Here is a 20,082-nt window from a genome sequence, read left to right on the forward strand (position 1 = left end):
TTGTCTTGGAGTTTGTGTGTTCTGCCGGGCCTAGCCGAGCTGACAATCGTCAACCCTAGTCGCCGACAGAAATGCAGTATGTCTCTGTCGCGCCAATAGGGAAGAGCGATAGAGATAGATAGCTACGAAATGAAATGGAATGAAAAAAAAAATTATTTTGCTTGAAATATGGTACAGAAATTGTTCAGACAATTATAAATAAGACATTTTCACCATCATCGGGCATGCAAAAAATATCTTAACCCACAAAACCTAACCAAAATATTAAAATTTTGAAAAATCCCCCGACATAGTGGACTGATTTTCATGAAACATGGCTAATAAGAACACTCCCGACTAACTCAGCTTTCAAACAAAAAAAACTAAATCAAAATCGGTTCATCCGTTCCGGAGCTACGATGACACACACACAGACAGTCACGTCAAACATATAACACTCCGTCAAGTCTATACAATTATGGTCAGGGCCAACTTCAGTCGAAAGATAACATGTATATTGTATTCCATCGATTCCATCAGAAGCGATATTATCATGAGCGTTATTGCTTTTGGCTACGTACCCAATAGAGTGATAGAGAGAGCTATGAAGCGTAAGCGACTGTGTGGTTGGCTAGGTACTGTATGGAAATGATTTTACTTCCGAACTTGCTGGCTCCACACGCTCAAATATTTACCGAACGAACTCCTGCGCCGAACGTGTCTCTGTAGACGTATCACGCATTTACTCCTCATTTTAATATTTACGGCAATTAAGGATTAAAAGTCTATTTCATTTAGTTTACATTCATTAACGGATCTTTACTATGCCATGTTAATTTAGCAATATGTAAAATGTTATTTATAAGAAAAGGGGACGGCCGATTCTCCATGCAAACGTTATCCTCATTATCCTCTATCGAAATTTCGAGTGATTAACTGTACTGCATAAATAAATAAATATTATAGGACATTTTTACACAGATTGACTGAGGTCCGCGATAAGCTCAAGAAGGCTTGTGTTGCGGGTACTCAGACAACGATATATATAATATATAAATACTTATATACATAGAAAACATCCATGACTCAGGAACAAATATCTGTGCTCATCACACAAATAAATGCCCTTACCGGGATTCGAACCCGGGACCGCGGCGTAACAGGCAGGGTCACTACCGACTGCGCCATACCGGTCGTCAATACTGGTCGTGCATACTGTAACTGCACAGATTTTAATTCGAATTGGACTATTCTAAGAATGAGAAGTGAAAAGCGTGTAAACGGTTATGTAAATATATTTCATTATTATAGTATACTATAATAATGAAATATATTAAAATGAATCAGGCGCAAGGGCTTAGTTGTAGTCGAAATACATAATAGTGTCAAAACTTTTGTAATAATGTAAATATTTTTCAAAGTTGTATCAATAGTTTGTCCACAAGAATTAACCGAAAAATGTACGTCACCTTTCCCGTTCACCAGTAACTTCTTGCCGTTAGCAACACACACCTCCTTAGTCGGCGGCTCATCAAGAGCTTTGAACCACTCTTGGCGTCCTGACATGTTATCCGTCGCTCCAGAGTCAATAATCCACGAACTGTCAGTGTTAAGTGCAGACAACACCATAGAAGTCGACGTCGCGCCGTTACGGTCCGATTGAGGACAGTCCTTCTTGACGTGACCTTTCGAACGACACTTCCAACACCATGACTTGTTCGTACTTGACGAGGCATTAACGTGTTTTGATGTACTTGAGGCATTCTTCTTTTCGCCTCGGGAACTGGCCTTATCATTACCACGGTAACGTGTAAATAAGCAGCCATCGCTGCCATTAGCATTCCCTTCACTGGCCTGGTTACCATAACCTAATGTTTGTTATCAGAGTAGAAGGACAAACGCAGCTGGGAAGAGAGTGAAATATTTAATAAATAATATTATAAAATAATGTATGACATGTTTACAAATACAGATTTTGTTGTCGAGTGAGAGGCAAAGAGAACACTAGCCTATGACATCTAAAATTCAAATTATACTTAAATAGCACATATTTCACCATCATCGGGCATGCAAAAAATATCTTAACCCGCAACTATAACCTAACCAAAAAATTAAAATTTTGAAAAATTTTCATGAAACATGGCTAAGAACACTCCCGACTAACTCAGCTTTCAAACAAAAAAACTAAATCAAAATCGGTTCATCCGTTCCGGAGCTACGATGACACACACAGACAGACACGTCAAACATATAACACTCCGTCATAAAGTTCGTTTGTCCCTTTCCGACGTATTAGTGTGATAGAAAAGGACAAACGAGCTTTATCGGCTTGATAACTTTAGAGTACGTTTATGAATAAGGGGGTAAGTCTCTAAGTCTATACAATTATGGTCAGGGCCAACTTCAGTCGAAAGATAACATGTATATTGTATTCCATCGATTCCATCAGAAGCGATATTATCATGAGCGTTATTGCTTTAGGCTACGTACCCAAGAGAGTGATAGAGAGAGCTATGAAGCGTAAGCGACTGTGTGGTTGGCTAGGTACTGTATGGAAATGATTTTACTTCCGAACTTGCTGGCTCCACACGCTCAAATATTTACCGAACGAACTCCTGCGCCGAACGTGTCTCTGTAGACGTATCACGCATTTACTCCTCATTTTAATATTTACGGCAATTAAGGATTAAAAGTCTATTTCATTTAGTTTACATTCATTAACGGATCTTTACTATGCCATGTTAATTTAGCAATATGTAAAATGTTATTTATAAGAAAAGGGGACGGCCGATTCTCCATGCAAACGTTATCCTCATTATCCTCTATCGAAATTTCGAGTGATTAACTGTACTGCATAAATAAATAAATATTATAGGACATTTTTACACAGATTGACTGAGGCCCGCGATAAGCTCAAGAAGGCTTGTGTTGCGGGTACTCAGACAACGATATATATAATATATAAATTGTACTTATATACATAGAAAACATCCATGACTCAGGAAAAAATATCTGTGCTCATCACACAAATAAATGCCCTTACCGGGATTCGAACCCGGGACCGCGGCGTAACAGGCAGGGTCACTACCGACTGCGCCATACTGGTCGTGCATACTGTAACTGCACAGATTTTAATTCGAATTGGACTATTCTAAGAATGAGAAGTGAAAAGCGTGTAAACGGTTATGTAAATATATTTCATTATTATAGTATACTATAATAATGAAATAATGAAATATATTAAAATGAATCAGGCGCAAGGGCTTAGTTGTAGTCGAAATACATAATAGTGTCAAAACTTTTGTAATAATGTAAAATATCCAGGGAGAAGAACGAGGACTGTTTGTATGAAAAGGCGATTTTACACGACCCGTTCTCTTTAACCTTAACATGTCCATCCACTTATTAGTTTTACATTATTTATTCTACGGTTCCACAAAACCCATGAATATTAAATTCATGTTATTTAAGACCTTTAATTAATTACGTTCGCTGCTTAATTTACATAAAGTTAATTATAATTACGTGCTTTGTTCTGAATATTTTAGCGCAGAAGTATAATAAGCCGTTGTTTTGCGAGAGTGTAATCTATATAGAACACAGACCACTTTAACTACTAGACGAAGCATTAAAGCAAACTCAAAGTCACCACACATAATTATATTCACCTACAGTAATTTAATATGGGAACGCAATCGCTTGATCCAGTTGGGTCAATGTTCACACCCAGAACTCGTGTAATTTTGGAATATTTATACATATTATTTAAGTTTTAGGACTATTATCCGTACTAATCCATACTTAATACATATTATAAATGGGAAAGTGTTGTGCCTGTTTGTCCATCTTTCAGGGCAAAACGGAGCGACGAATATACGTGATTTTTTAAGGAAAATTTAAGGGGATGGAGAGTGAAATAGGCTACTTGTTTTTTTTTCTAACCCCCACTTCCCTAAAATGGGGGGTGGAAGTTTGTATGGAGCATTCCGCAATTTTCAAATTTAACGCGAGCGAAGCCGCGGGAAACAGCTAGTACAATGTAATACTGTAAGTTGCTACTCGATTACGCTGCTCAAATCGTGGTATTTTTTCAGTAAAATTCTACACATGTCTGGTTACCTTTACCGCCCGCTATTTGTAAACACTTCATTTTCTGTATATGTGGCAGTGGCGGCTGGTGAAAATTTCTGCTAGGCAACACCAAAGCAAAAATAAACCTACCCTGAGAGAAATTTGCATTGTGAATTTAACAAGTTCGACTTGTTGCGGTTTATCCGTTTGAATCAGCCAAACGTATGTTTAAAACAATATGTGTCAGGTTGTTTTTTGTTGTTTGAACCAAAAGGCGCTATTTTAACCAAAAAGCTTGTTGAACGAACATGAAAACTGGTTGTATTTTCTCTTAGTGTACCTTAATATTAGGTACTTTACTAGTAATAAATTTTGCAAAATGACAAGTAGCTTGTATGTTTGAACCAAAGCCGCTATTTTATAATCAAAAAACTTGGAACGAACATAAAACTGGTATTTTCTCTCAGTCTTAATATTAGTTTACTAGTATAAATTTTGTATTAATGTAGTCTGTGGTATAGTATTAAAGGAGAGGTCTTTTCAGCGGAGAGTGCCGACTGGCGAGCATGACCGCGGGATTAAACAACAAACAAAACAATAGAATAATAGGTACCTGTCTGAGAGGCTCACGATTGAGATTGAAAAGTTGTCGGGACCCCGGACAAAGGGACTGCAAGATTACAACTTGTACAAGTTCATAATTATTCTCTATCCTTTGATGTTGGCTACCGTTTTTGTTCTGCGAATTAATACCGGTTTTTGCAACTATTGAGAGCTTATGGTCGGCATCAGTTAATACTAGGTCTTCCAATTACCGGACCTTATCCAATACCGGTATTAATATCGGGATTGGCGATTTCAATACCGGGATCCAGGTATTTTTTGGGAAAATATAGAGACCAAGTAATTTGCCTAAAAAAACAAATTTTATTAAAAATCTCGTTTGTTACATTTGCATTTGCATTTGCAGCAAAATTTACGCGTGTAGCGACCGCTGCGACCGTCATGGTGCAGAATTTTGACGTTTTTGATGAGTAGTTACTAAAAATACCGGGATCCCGGTATTTCGAAATTAAATACCGGTATTGAATTTTGCCCTAAAAAGGCGGGATCCCGGTATTGGCAGCCCTAGTTGATACGGTTGGTAATTATGAAGAACTTCGATAGAGATGCCGTAGTAAAGAAAGGGTATAAGCCGCAGTATGATAGACTCTGCTGTGGCGTTTTAAATGTATTACTATTCTTAGTAAACGTCATATACTAACGCCTCCTGGGGCCCGTTTCTCGAAAGGTACAAGCCTTGTATTACAAGTGCGCGAACTGTCAAATCGTATGGGTTGTCATGGAAACACACTTGTAATACAAGGCTTGTACCTTTCGAGAAACGGGCCCCAGTGCCTATCCAAGTTGGAATCAAACCAGCGTCTTCCGTTTACTGGACATATGCATAGACCACTCGGGTCGAAATTCCTAAGTATATATATACGACAATTTTCAGAAGGCTTGCAGCGCCATCTGACATCTCACCTCTGTTTTCCTTGTACATATATGACATTTTTTCGGTTTCCAATTTAAATAGTTATTGTCTACTTAAAACGCACAAATTAATTTATTTTCTTAGAAGATACTTAATCCATGTCTTTTAGGGAGGGCTAAACTTTTGGACATTACCTGGCGAAGTGTGGGTGAAGTGAACGCAGCGAGGGGGGCGCGATGCTATCTGGGCGCCATTGTTGCGTGCACTTAACCCTCACATCGCTGCCTTCGTATTCTAGCCTTGTTAACACATTGTAAAGAAAATTACATTCCGTATCTACTTCAACCGTGTTAAAATGAATTTCCGTTTATATCGATTATCATTCTACCATGTCCATGCTCGCTTTAATGTTTGTTGTAGGTTTCATTTCGATCATCAGGTAATTATAGTGTTTTTATGCGTTAACGGCCGGTCTTCTATGTATTACTGTGTTTATCCTCAATATAATCAGATGAGGTATGGTAACACCACGAATTATTTTTTTATACCATAGGAGTAGACAGGTCGCCTGACGGTAAACGATCACTGCCGCCCATGGACATCCGAAACGCCAGGGTTGGAGGTGCGTCAGATTTATATTTTAAAAGTAAAATTTCCGTCCTTTAATTCTTGTGAAAATTAATGTAAGAATAATAAAACTGTTGGACTTTTGGTTCTATTACCTATTCAGGTAGGTACGAGTATACAACTAAGGAATATGTCGTTGTCTTAAAAAACATTCTTATTAGTACCTATTATGAGCAGCACCATCTGACCGTCGTAAAAAACCACAATGAGCAAGTATTCTTATTTTCTGGCTTCACGTAACGATATGAACATTATGTAAACATGTTGCATTAATAGTTGGGATCCACCCTACGAGCAGATCTGTCGAAATTAAGCTGGATAGCGATTGGGGTGTCACAGATGGCGGTAACTGCGCCCGGAGCTACGGAACGTATGGCGGATACGTGGAAAAATAATGATTTATTATTAACATACTAGCTTTTGAGACATAAAGTTGCCTATGTCACTCTCCATCCCTTATATTATCTCCATCTAAAAATCACGTCAATTCGTCGCTCCGTTTTGCCGTGAAAGACGGAAAAACAAACAGACACACACACTTTTCCATTTATAATATTAGTATGGATACAGGATAATTCATAAATTCTACACAACCACTAAATGTCAACCGATTTTTGCGTGTTCCATTTTCGAAAACATTACGCTGTGGTGGCGCATAACACTTGTCGATTTTAAAATGACGCGTGTCATACACGACTCGTAAAAAACCTTGATGACACGCCTCTCGTGTCATCCGCACAGAAACGGTTAATGGATCGTCCACCATCACAATTATGAAAACATTAACACTTTTTATTGTTTTTTTAATTTTTCAAAAAGAACTAATTTCATTATCAGACCCTTCAGCACAACATGTCGCGCGACTTCGAGTATGGACTCGCGCGCGACAAGGCAAGTTATGCTTGAGAGTCTAGACACGACAAAAATAAAAAAAAAAACAGTCACAGGTACTTTGATTTTGAGGAAAATAAAATTTCACACTTGAGTGGGCGATTTTTCAAAAGTAGCAATAACAATGGCATTCAATTTGACGCCTATCGTGGATAATCAAAAGAGTGCGGTTGACGGAACTATCCTAATTGTAGGGTGACCATGAAAATCGCGAATTGTTAATTAAAATTTACCAATTATGGTACGAGTGTAGAGGGTTGTAAAAAAACGCGAATTGTCAATTAAAATTTACCAATTATGGTACGAGTGTTAAGTTGCAACTTACTTACAACTCACGAATGTCGTATTATTTGTTCAGAAAAAAAAAAAACCATATTTAGAAAAAAAACTAATAAAAAAAAACATTTGGTTTTTTTTTCTGTGTTATAACTTACTGAATGCGCAGGCTAATACGATACTTCTTTCAATCCGAATTAGAAAATGGAGGGTTAACCAAAATTTTACAGGGACACAACCCACTAAACCTGAGTTAAGTGGTTGGTGCAATCAACATCCAGGGTTCTTCAAAAAAGGAGTGTACAAGTTTCTAATGGGTCGGCAACGCGCACGTGACACCCCTCGAGTTGCAGTCCATAGCAGGTGACGTTCCATCAGGCTGACCGTATATCTGTTTGCCACCGACGTGGTATTAAAAAAGCATCCCTGGGCCTACCCACTAGCAGTGGCGGCTGGTGAAAATTTCTGCTAGGCAACACTGAGAAAAAATAAACCTAATACCTTAACATTAGCTACTTAGTACTCAATTTTAGGCAAGCCGGTGGGAATCGACTTGTATGGAGTTATGGACCAGCCGCTGCTAGTAGGTAGTCAAATGCACAAACGATTACGATAATATCGTTATCATAGTTAGCTATTTCTATAGAGCTAGACTGCGTTTCGATCGGTGTCTAATAGCCACAGAATATATAGTACAAGTACAGAAGGCTCACTCCTTTGATGTTCATAAAATGCCGCCATTCTAAATTCTTGCCTACATTAACAAACGGACCGGACGTGAGCAGCCGACATTGAATTCTATTGCGCCGCGCGAAGGTCGTCACCACTGAATGGGCCGCGGACTCGCGGCCACCGGCAGCGGCATGTACTTGTAGCGTGGCGATAGAATCGCGGAGTGAGCCGCCACTGGTTTAGCTCTAACGATTATCATTGCGGCTAGGCTACCTGGTCACCATAATTTCTAGGTTTTTCATAACCATTCCATTAGCACGCGAAGTACAATTAAATACATATGGTATCCTTCGGAATACTTTTAGAACGAGATTGCTTACTACGAACGTCGATAGAAACCCCCAAAGGATCGCCCGAATGAGAGCCGCTGAATTAGTTTTGTGTATAATCCAATTGCTAATTCGAGTCCAAAAAAACTACGACAGATACGTCAATGTCACAGCTGTCAATGTCACTTATGTCACTGTCAAAATACTTTTCATGTTATTGATACCTGAAGTGATACAAGCGCAATACCAACTTTACAACTAAAAATCACGGAAAAAAAGAAAAAAAAAATCGAGCGACCTAGTATTTATGTAAATAATAAAAGACTATTAAATATATAAATCAAAGGATTGAAATAAATAATAAATAATTTATCTTGGCGTGTGTTTTTATAAAAAAGGATTATACTATTTTACAAACATTTTATTGCAGTGGCAACATCGTAGTAGTTTTTTTGGACTCGAATTAGCAATTGGAGTATAGTGCCGTACTTTAATTATCTTCTGGTCTTCAGAGGTTTCAGAGGTTCTGCCCATGTTTATGTTGTAGTGCGGTATAATACGAAATGGATGTTTTCTGGCTTCAGGCTCTTTATTATTACTTTGAAGAGGGTAGGGGGTGGCTCGCTGGGGTGTAGGTAAACAAGTGCAGTCCATCGGTTCAACTGTAGTTGGTCTATTATATTGAATATTTTCCTCATCAAATTTAATGACTTCCTTTTTATTGCTTATTTTTGCTTCCTGTAATGTATTGTTTCTTGTTTGTGTGGTAGAAATCTAAGATTTCTTTTCGTAAAATACTACGAGTAACAAAATTCTAATAAGATAATTCGAAATTAAAGGTGAAAAATTTTAACTTCTTATTTATTCCGGTGGTTTCAGTGTTATTTAGTCTAAGACATGTTGATTTTCCTACATAAAACTTAACTTACATACATACATACATACAATCACACCTGTATCCCATAAAGGGGTAGGCAGAACACATGAAACTACTAAAGCTTCAGTGCCACTCTTGGCAAATAAGGGGTTGAAAAAAAACGAAACTGTGACATTGCAGTGACAGGTTGCCAGCCTCTCGCCTACGCCACAAATTAACCCATATCCCAAAGTCGCCTTCTGCGACACCCACGGGAAGAAAGGGGGTGGTGAAATTCTTAACCCGTCACCACACAGGCACTTAACTTACCTATATAAAAAAATTTCAAAATCTTGTTTGTATTTGTACCCTCACAATTGCGCTATACAGTTGAAGTTGAAAATTGTACTGAGGTGAGCAGCTTATTCAAATAGTGTTACAATTGGATGTACGGTCGAAGAAATTAATTCTTTAGCAGTTAGCGGTTCACTTTACGTTTGACAGCTCTTAGCATTAGTATGTGTCAACCAAATCTACTTGAACCGCAAATTGCTAAAGAATCAATTTCCTCGACCGTACACTTGTATAGATAATGATGAGAAGGCAACATGCGTAGGAAGCTAGGATGAGCAGTTGGTTAGTCGGAGCTTACCTGTTAGATGTTAGTCGACGGTTCATGACAGGCTACTAAGCGGCACCACAGGATTCCAATAAGTAAATGGCTATACGAAATGAGTCATAAGTATCCAATAAGAAAAATATATTGGCTGTTAAAAACCAGAACTCTGTGAATGATCAGTCATTAGTTCAAGAAAAATCGCAACAAGTGTTGAAAAAAATTGTAAAATTGGCTATCAATTTTATGGTAATTATAATTAGTGAGTTTTGGTTCTTAACAATGTTCTTGTTAAGTGTAGACTTTGTAAATGATGTCAAAAATTTAGTCTGATAGTAAAGGTTGCCGCACTGTATACTCCTATATTTACAGAGGCTTTGCGTAACTGAGGAACAATCAAATTGTAATAGCTGAAGAAATTACCTTCTTACAAATGTTTTTAGTGCCATCCTTTGAACTTAAAGCAGAAGATTCAATATCAATCTAATCCATTTTTATAACGCTGCTGACTTCGAAAAAATCATGCAAGCATCAAACATTGTAAGTAATCGATGTTAGAATTTTAAGGTATTAGTCATCATCTTCAAAAAATTGTAGTAGAATACGATATGGAACGGGAGTCAGTGTCAAAAATGAAGATAAATATTAGAATAGTCACTTTTGACACAATCCGATCCATTTATTCTATCTAGAGTTAATATTTGACTTATCTCAACTTTAAAATCCGAATCAGGCCATAAATTACTGGTGTACCTATGCTAGCATGAAGAAGGATCTGCAGAAAACACTAGACTTGTTGAGACATCTAGAATCCATGAACTCGATGATCACTAGTCAGTAGCACAAGATCTGTATTCTGTAGCAAAGCATCCATAGTACAATCTTTGCTTAGTTTGGGGTTATGTTAATCTGTGTGAACACTGAAGTTGCTTTTTCACTTAGCGTTCTGAACAGTTCTGAGCGAGCATTCGTTCCACCACACCACTCCTGACTTCCTTACCTTTATCGGACGAATGCTCGATCGGAACTGTTCAGAACACTAAGTGAAAACGCAACTTAGATGCCCCCAATATTTGTTTTAAGAGTATAGCTTTTCGGGCGATGTTCACTTGTTTAGTGTCGGTGACTTACCTCGGGTCTACGAAGGGCTCCGCGTAGATGTTCCGCACGGGCTGGCGGCGCGGCAGCGGCGGCGGCACCGGGCTGAAGCCCTCCATCATGTCCTCCCGCTCGCTGTACTTCAGCGACTTCATCGTCATCGTGACGTCGTGTCCTTCCACTTCACAATCCCATCTCACTTGTAAAACGTCCACTTACATCGCTCAACACTGATGTCAAGTCGTTCGGCGACATTATTATATCACTTATCGAAACATTTTCATTTGCACTTTATTAACTTGTTGATTCCTGGCAGATCCTAAGAACACCGGGTTTGTTATTATCGGAGTAAAGGGCGAGAAACGGTCGGGCCGACCTCGCTCGGCGGACGCACACGGCTGACTGCCGCCCGCGACCCTTGTCTCGGCTCACACTCGAGCTTTTGTAGTTTTTTGCGCCCGAGTCGAGGTGCCATACAAAAAGCTCGCTTAATAGACTATAGAAAAAAAGCGCCATACGAAAGAGGGATCACGGTGCAACGGACCTGACGTAACTGAATAAAACTAGATCCGATCCGCCCATGTTCAAAATGATGCGGTTAAATTTTTCATTTTAATTTCGGAGCTTTATCCATTGTGTCGAGTGTGAATAAAAGCAGCTTTTTATATCGCAGACAAGGGTGCTCTTTGAGTGTGGCCGCGTTGCAAAAAATAGTTATTACTTATTATAAAATTTATACTTAAGGTATTATAAATTATAAAAAGGTACAATAGACATCTGATACACGCTGTTCCGCGCTATTCGCATAATGCCTATACAAAACTGTTTTATGTTGCTAACTAGTTACAAGATGCCAAAGAGCAACATAAAAGTCACTAGTCGAATTGAAGTGGAGTTGTGTGAAACAGTGAAATTGTAAGTTTATATCGATATTTTAAACAATTGCACAACACGAACCGATTGAGTGGTCGGATTAAGAAAAGGAAATGTAGGTAGGAGTCGAATCGATAGTCCCCATTATCGGTCCGGGCCAGGGTTCGCTCGACTGAATTACAGTCAATAATAAAATGGCAGCGACCTCGAGGGCGAACTCGACTGAATAATTAATACTCAATGAATTTATCTATTTACGAGAAGATCCCCGTGATATATCCCGCGCTGCGCGAGACTAATAACTTCCGGTCTGTACTACTGACTAAGTGACAAATAGGGCGATGGATTATTTTCAGCGCGCTTTTATTTTCACGTTTTGCGTAGGTTACGTCCACAAGAATGATGGATGATATTATCGCTTCCCTTCCACAAGATTTTAAAGTAAAAATAAGTTAACAGTGCACTCTGAATTTCCAGCTATACTTTAGCCGTAATAGTGCTTTGTACCTTTTCTGCGTCGTAACAAAGGCCAGAGCATCTCAAATGACGTCACACAATATGTGCTCGTGGTTCTAAATGCCGCGCCTGCAGCGCCCCCCGGCGGGCGGCTGGTTGATCTCAGCGCTTTGCATGTCAAACAATTGCCCTCGCACCGCACTCCACACTCAGTTTTTGTTCTCTAAAATTGTTTGTTTTACAAACTCTTTAACCCCGGCTCAAACTTTATTTATAACATAACCCTCTTAAATGCATTACGCGTGATTTATAGAATGTTTACTAAATTAGTGGCGCCGGTTCCGTGTGAGTTACTCGTAGTCGCGTGACCATCAAATTCGCACAAAAACTGATTCTCGAAAAGTACCGCGGTTGGAAAGGCCCTCGGTGAAATTATGTAAAAACCTGTCCTATGGGCCTGAATTATCCCGGGAGGATAGAAATAAGAATATAAAAGAGGCTTAGAGTTTTCCTTGAGGCTTTTTGAGGAAGCAACGAACGCGAGATTTACATACATACATACGAGTAGATACATGTAGGTAAACATGCCCGCTGCCGAAGAGTCTCCTACTGTATAATAAATTGATTTAAGCGCTCCTGACAGCTTTAAGAGTGTTTTGACAAACATTGGGGATTATAAAGCCCCGGTGACAAAACTTTGTTTCGAGCCTCGTCGCGTCGCTCGATGCCTATTGACGGGCAAGGAGTGAATGTTGCCGAACTTACTGCCAAATTAACTTCAGCAGCTTTATCCAAGGACATTGATAAAAAGATAAACTGACTAAGTATTTCAGAAATCACATAATAGCCACGGTATGGGCGCCGCAAGACGGTTGGGGATCTGGCAGACCCAGGCGGAGATGGCGGGACGACCTGGACATGTATCTCAGCGACTGGCCGGAGATCGCTCATAACCGGGACGAGTGGAAATCGAAGGGGGAGGAGGCCTTAGCCCAGCAATTGGACACAGTATAAGCTTTAAATATAAATATAATATATACATAATAAGTTACACAGACTGTAATTCCGAATACATTCCCTCGGTAACAATAACGAATGCGAGCATTATCGAAATACGACTAGCAGTTGTAATATTTTACAAGCTTGTATCGTTTAGTACATATAATATAACGATCACTGGCTAGGTCTTTAAGAATCGTAAATTTTGCTATAAATTGCTAAGTGGGCGATTTACATCGGAAACTATAAAAGGAAAGGACATTAATCATTCTAATAAAATTGAATGGAACTGTAAAATATACGTATTGCATATTCCCGGGAGTGTAGAACTATTGCAAACGGGGAGGGATCAGCGGGGCTTTAGTTCGGAGAATGCGATTCAGATCTTGAATTCACTTTAAAGACATTATGTATGTCGTATAGGCTATAAAACGATTTCATAATTTTGTACATTCAATAGGCATCTCCGAGAAGCCTTTGGATAAGTTCTCAGATTTCAATTGAACAGTTTGATTTATTGTGGAGTAAATTGTAAACAGTAACGAACCTTTGCAGGTTCAGGGTCTGTAGCCAAGAGAAACTATAATAGACACTCCGTAGCGAGCCTTACGTAGTAATGTAGAAATTGCAGAATATTCCCAAAAAGCGAAACATTCTTGAGAATGTTCTCAGAACATTCCTGCAACATGCAATTTATTATTTAAACGAGAGAATATACTTGAAATAATGTTTGAATGGACATAATATAAAACTATATGTTATTATACATATCATATTGTCTATTACAGTTAGCTATTTTGTTGATAAGTGATAAGTTACCAAAAAGTTTCTTAAATTCTCACTATACTTCAGGGAACATTTCGACTTTCAGACTTCACAGTTTTAGTCCTGACTTTTTTAAATTAGGTACCGAACTATTATTTCTTGATTGTGTTTTTGGTCATGCCAATACATGTATATACAAAAAAAAAAACAAACAAAATAAAAACAAAAAGATCGCTGTCAGGATCGAACCTGAGAACATCGGCATACGAAGCCAGCGCACTACCACGGGACTACGTCTTGACTTGCTGAGTTCGACGAAATTATTCTGATAAATTCTCGTTCTCGAGAACATTCTCAGATGTTACCGAAAATTCTCATGAGGAATGTTCTGCAACTTTGGAAACTTCTCGTCCGTGCATTGCTAGCCTTACGCAACGGGCTCTGACACACCAATACTGAAAAGCGATAGAGAGTAACTACGCTCCTAAAGAGGGTCAATTGCCGGATTTTGGACCGTCTACATCTGAAGATGCCTCCGTAGAGAGGCGAAACACGTGTCGAGTTTTGTATTTTTGGTGGTGGGTTACATTTATGTATTTCCGTATTTGGGTTGTCTGGTAGAGATCGCTCTTTAAGATAAGACCGCCTGTTGTCTGCCTCTATTTATAATCATTTGTCACTCCACTGTATCTTTTTTCTGTATCTTTTGCTGAGGTGTGCCAATAAAGAGTATTCTATCTATTCTATCTATCTATCTATTTATTTAAGCGGTGGGAGGGTGGGGAAAATAATTGCATATATAAAATACGCAAGTAAGTAAGTATAACGGATTAGCGCCGATTGTCTTGCACGTTATCTATTCGTGGATTAACAAAGGAATACATTTAAAAGTGGAAAATGTCTGGTGAGACTTGAACTCACGGCCTCTGGATCGATACTCCAGCGCTCTGCCAACTGAGCCACCAAGACTTCAACCAAGCCAGCGAAGATTTCCACCACTAAGGTCAATGGGACCCGTGGGAAGTCTCCAAGGCAGACATTTTCCACTTTTAAATTTATTCTAAGCCTAGTGGCATCATTGCAGACATTTCTGCTAATCAGAAGTAAAAAAATTAGCAAAGGAATGTTCTAGATTTTGATCCTAAAGTCCGTCAAAGATAGTACTATTGGTAAGAGGCCCAGCCTCTTGAATAGCTATCAGTGCATATAAGGCAAGTAGGAAGCATCGCAGCCGAACGTTTTCCCATGGCGCACGGCTGAGTGATGTATTCCCGAGAGGATTGATCTATGGCGATGCTAGTTCTTGTACTTGAACTTGTATTAGTTACGCCCGACTTGGAGTAAATAACGTACTGCATTGCTGTTCGATAGCGCATAGTTCTGTGTACCGTGCTTTTGCAATGTTTTGAGTGTAGTAATAGCCTTACAATGAATTGGTTATTTTCAGATTAGCTCGGTTGAAGCTGCATCTTAGTTCGAACTTCGAATATAAAGAGAACGTTGTTATCGAATAATACGAGCAATTAACACGGCGTTTCATTTATATGAGCGTTTTCAGAATTTCGGACAGTTTTGTGACGATGATTAAGTATGAAATTTCTATAAAAAGATGGCTATTGTGTTAATTACATAAACTTTAAGCGATAATCTACATACAGAATGTAAAAAACGTAAATTTTTAGACAGATTTTATGCGTAATTGTCGTAACAACTTTCGCTAATTGGGGTGTCCCAAATTCTGAAAATGCCCATAATGTGAAGGCCCATATATATGTTTCTAATAAACGTCCGAAAAAAAAAACATCCGAAAAAAAAAGCCTTGGATAAGACTCGAAATTGCTGAGCTACCGATGTTTACAAAGTGTGCAAAATTTTCAATTTCCTCCCTTTACACGCGTTGGGGAGGCGCATAGCGATATCTACCGTAAGAATGTTCTAACGACCACGACCGGTCTGGCTCAGTCGGTTGTGACCCTGCCTGGTAAGCCGCGGTCCTCGGTTCGAATCCCGGTAAGGACATTTATTTGTGTGATGAGCATAGATATTTGTTCCTGAGTCATGGATGTTTTCTATGTATATATGTATGTATTTATCTATTTAAGTATGTATATCGTCGCTTAGCACCCATAGTACCAGCTTTGCTTAGTTTGGGGCTAAGTTTATCTGTGTAAGGTGTCCCCAATATTTATTTATTTATTTACTTAGAATTCACTATTAACAATGTCGTAACTTCTAGGTATCAAAACTTTTTTTTAGTGCAAATTGCAAGAAATCTTACAGTATTTTAAATCGACAAAATTATTCAGAATAAAACTACCGTGCGCTTACTACTTTCGATTTTTTGGAACACACTGGTTCAATTTAAAAAAATGTAGTAGGTTAAAAAATCTGTTATTTAAAAAATACGTAGTTGAAAAACAATATTCGTTAGTAGGCATATTTATTTACACCGAGGCGCCAGTTCGTTGGAACCATATTCAACGTTCGTCCCTACCCAGATATATTTCGACATCCGTCAACCGGCTGCGCCACAAAAACGAAACTATTTTAATTGGCGCAAGTTGGAGCTTCTACGAACAAAAAATGTGTGAATGAATCAGTTCACATCAAAGTTTGACATCTGTGAGTGCTACATGCTTAATTTATATTTAAACTTTCTGCGACGTGAACTGCTAATGGAAGCGGGTACAGCGACAGTCGGCGGGTTTATTCCAAATGACTAATATCACGCTCAGAGAGCAAGCTTTAATTAAAGCTTCCCAGTTTTAAGGCCGAGAACAAACACGCGCGATATGAAGAAATTTGGTTTAATTATCGCTATCTTGGCTCGTGTGTTTGTTCGTTCATCTCGTGTTAGCAGACCTAGGCGGTGCGCCGTGCGTCGCACGTGAGCGTGTGTGCATGTGGAGCACGTCTCGTAAGATAAAAGACGATATTGATTCCGTGACGAGCCGAGCCGGGCTGTGGGAAACGATTCCTGTCCGTTTAATAGATGCCCCGAGGAAAAGAGCGCTTCAACACTCTTTGTTCGACATCAGCATTCTAAGAAAAGCCAGCGGTAAAACGATTAATGTTCGCAACTAATAAAGGTTCTTTTGACTGAAACTTTGATATTTAGTAACTAAATTAGTAGTGGACATGTTATTGAGTTTCCAAGTGTAATTAACGAGTTGCGGGCACCGAGCACTTTATTCCCAGTTTAGTGTCGCGGCCGGCAGCTCCTGCGGCCAGGACTTGCCACATTCTCGGCGGGTAATTACGCACGCCGCGTCTCGTTCCCAAGCTCAACTATTATATTTTATTCCTCATTTTGTTGTGTATGATTTGCTGTACAGCCAATTAATTATCGTGGGAGGAATGCGGGGATTCAATCCATTCAGTGAACTGTCGATGCCTCCGTTTAACTGTCTGCTTATTGATCGAACATTTACGGTGTTTTATGTAGAGCTTTTGTAAAAGTGATAACAAAGTTGGTGATTTGTGTATTTGAAAATAAAATTGGAGTGAGAAAGAGATCAAAGCAAGGATAAGCGGTGATTAGATCTGACAGACGAGGAGTTGTTTTGAAGCCGCGAGTCGACTCGTAGTCGTTCAAAACAAATGCTGTCTTCGCGAAACACCCGGAGATAAAAGCGCCGGCTAGTGGCTTTTTTATTTTCAACTTTTTCCCGGCGCGCGCCTTTCTGAGAGTTTTTAACGGTTAATTTGTCATTAGCCCTGCATCTGTCAGCGACGAGCGTTTCGTCGTCCGTACGTTAAATTAATTGCAATGTCGTTTTCTAGGGAAAAGTTCCAATTTTGCGAATTTTAGAAGACCTCCTTTTATTTTTCTGTTCTTGTAACATTCGTGAATAAAAAAATCGTACACTTGACTTGTATAACGCGGTATATAGGTATAAAGATCGATATTAGCAAAGGAAATAATATTAAAAAATAAATTCAATGATTCATGACAAATATATAAATCATGATAAGAACGACTTGTTAAATCATTGACTCCTCGGAGGTAAATAAAAGCGACAAAAGAAAATCAATGTTTAAGCGGCCGGTAATGGCACCGCGGCGTCATTAATGATTATAATGGGCAGGGAATTGTTTCTAGTGCGTAATGGCGGGAAGGTAGGGCGGGCCCGGAAATTGTCCTCTTGTCGGCCCGCAGCCGCATTAGCCCAGGACATTAGGCCACGGGGCCGAAAATGTGTGCGTGGCGTATCATTTGTGACACGCGTGACACGGAGGTGAAGCCTCTAGGATCTAACGTAAAGCGGACAATGAGTCAACAAAATTATGATGGATTCCGTGTGAACTGGCGGGCTGTGTCGCTTGGCCATTAGCGCGATCGACGAATCTTGAAGCAATTTAGTTTGAGCACATAATTGCGAGAACAAGTCGAACCTAATTGATGTCTGGGGTCCGAGTTCAAGTTGCCGTTAGCGTCGGACAGGTTCTGGCGTATGGTCGTCGTGGGACTCTAGTCGATATGGCAGGTTGCTTTTATTGCATTGCTAATCTTGTTTTTTTTTTTTTTATCCCGGCGAAGATAATGTTGTTTCTATGTATATTCATGAAGAGTAATGAGATTTTATTGTATGATTGGTTTTGAGATTGAGATCAAACAAAAAAAATACAAACGGAGTTTATGTCCTTCGGCTAAAGGACCCTTGTAAACGTATCAAAATTCTACTATTTAACATTCTTACTACTATTTAAGCATGCATGTTATTTTTGTTGATTATTTGTGTAGATAACATAGTATTTAAATAGGTATTTACGTAGATAAAGTAAATGCTCATAAATCACGGGTTGTAATCATTTGTAATGTAACTAACTAAAGTATATCAAGAAGAATGCAATAAAGCTCCACACTCACTATTTGTCAGTATCTATTGCTATAGTTAAAAATACCTCATTATGGCACTAAGTATTTAGTTTAATATTTAATAGATTTTGGTACCTAGCAGGTTTGTAATAGGTACCTAGTGCACACGCATTGTCATGGAGCCTAAGATATATCGATGTATAATTTGTGATACATCTAAATAATAGACATCGGCTACGAATCGCCAATTAAAAAGCAACATCTATTAAACTCACTCAAGGATGTATACATTCCATATCAAATTAATAAAATAATCCGGTCGAAATGCTATAAATTAAAATAATACTTCATTCTAAAATACATTAACAACATCGCCTCCAATCAACACTCGATTGCCTTGTAATTGGTCCCATAAAGATAACTCACCGTTCACAAGATACATAATAATGAATCAGTGCTGACATGAATATGGAATCGAATGCATCCACTCCCGGTCGCTGCCATTAAATAATGATAGCAAAAGTTTGTTCCGTCAACAACTCACGTGATATACGACGGGCCCGTAACTCACAGTTTACACAACTCCCCATGTAATTTGACTACAGTGAAAGCACATTTTAAGGAAACAATAAACACCAAAAACAATAAAGAACAAATTAAAGTCAGACACAGAAGCGGTGGGTCGGTATATTGCGTCGTTTAGAAAAATATTGCTGGGTATCACGCCACGGAGGGCCGGGCTACCTGCCAGTGCATGTGGTACCGTGTGGCGTTCAAGTCTTCGGATCGCGTTAGATTTACGAGGGCGGAGGTCAGATTTGCGGGTCTGTGGTATCGGTCAGTGACCGCACAGCGCACCTCGCGGCCGGAGGCGTCGTGAGGAATGACCGCGCGAGCGACGGACGGGACACGCGCGGACCGGGCGCCCTCCGCAGGCGGTTTGATGCCCTCCGCGCGACGCCGCTGCGCGCGCACTCTACGCGACAGGATAATGCCGCCCTATCCCGTGTCGACCTATCGAGTTATCCACAATTCCACGTCCATCTTCAACTTTCATACTGTCAGTTAGCTCGACAAACCTATGGAAGCTTCTGTGCTATAAATTTACTTGAAATCTAACCGCCGTATTATCCTTGAAACTATCTTACAAACATTATGTTTCTACAACAATTTTATATCTATACATTCCTGATTAATTTCAGCAACATGTGTAACTAATTTACCTGTCTATTGAATGATAACAAATAACTTAAATATTAAGATTGTAGATAACGGTTA

At 39.2% G+C, this 20,082-nt stretch overlaps 1 protein-coding gene across 1 annotated transcript in view; it reads right to left on the reverse strand.

Annotated features, from left to right (window-relative positions):
• The window catches only part of LOC125228619 (teneurin-a), a 98,900-nt gene extending 79,179 nt beyond the window's left edge, over positions 1-19,721 (reverse strand). Inside the window, 2 exon segments of the mRNA XM_048133268.1 lie at positions 10,926-11,211; positions 19,568-19,721. Coding sequence (XP_047989225.1) covers positions 10,926-11,053 — 128 coding nt within the window. The 5' untranslated portion in view covers positions 11,054-11,211; positions 19,568-19,721.
• Between the last annotated feature and the right edge of the window lie 361 nt (positions 19,722-20,082).

This window comes from Leguminivora glycinivorella, chromosome 8 (assembly GCF_023078275.1).
Source record: "Leguminivora glycinivorella isolate SPB_JAAS2020 chromosome 8, LegGlyc_1.1, whole genome shotgun sequence".
Classification (NCBI taxonomy): Eukaryota; Metazoa; Arthropoda; class Insecta; order Lepidoptera; family Tortricidae; genus Leguminivora; species Leguminivora glycinivorella.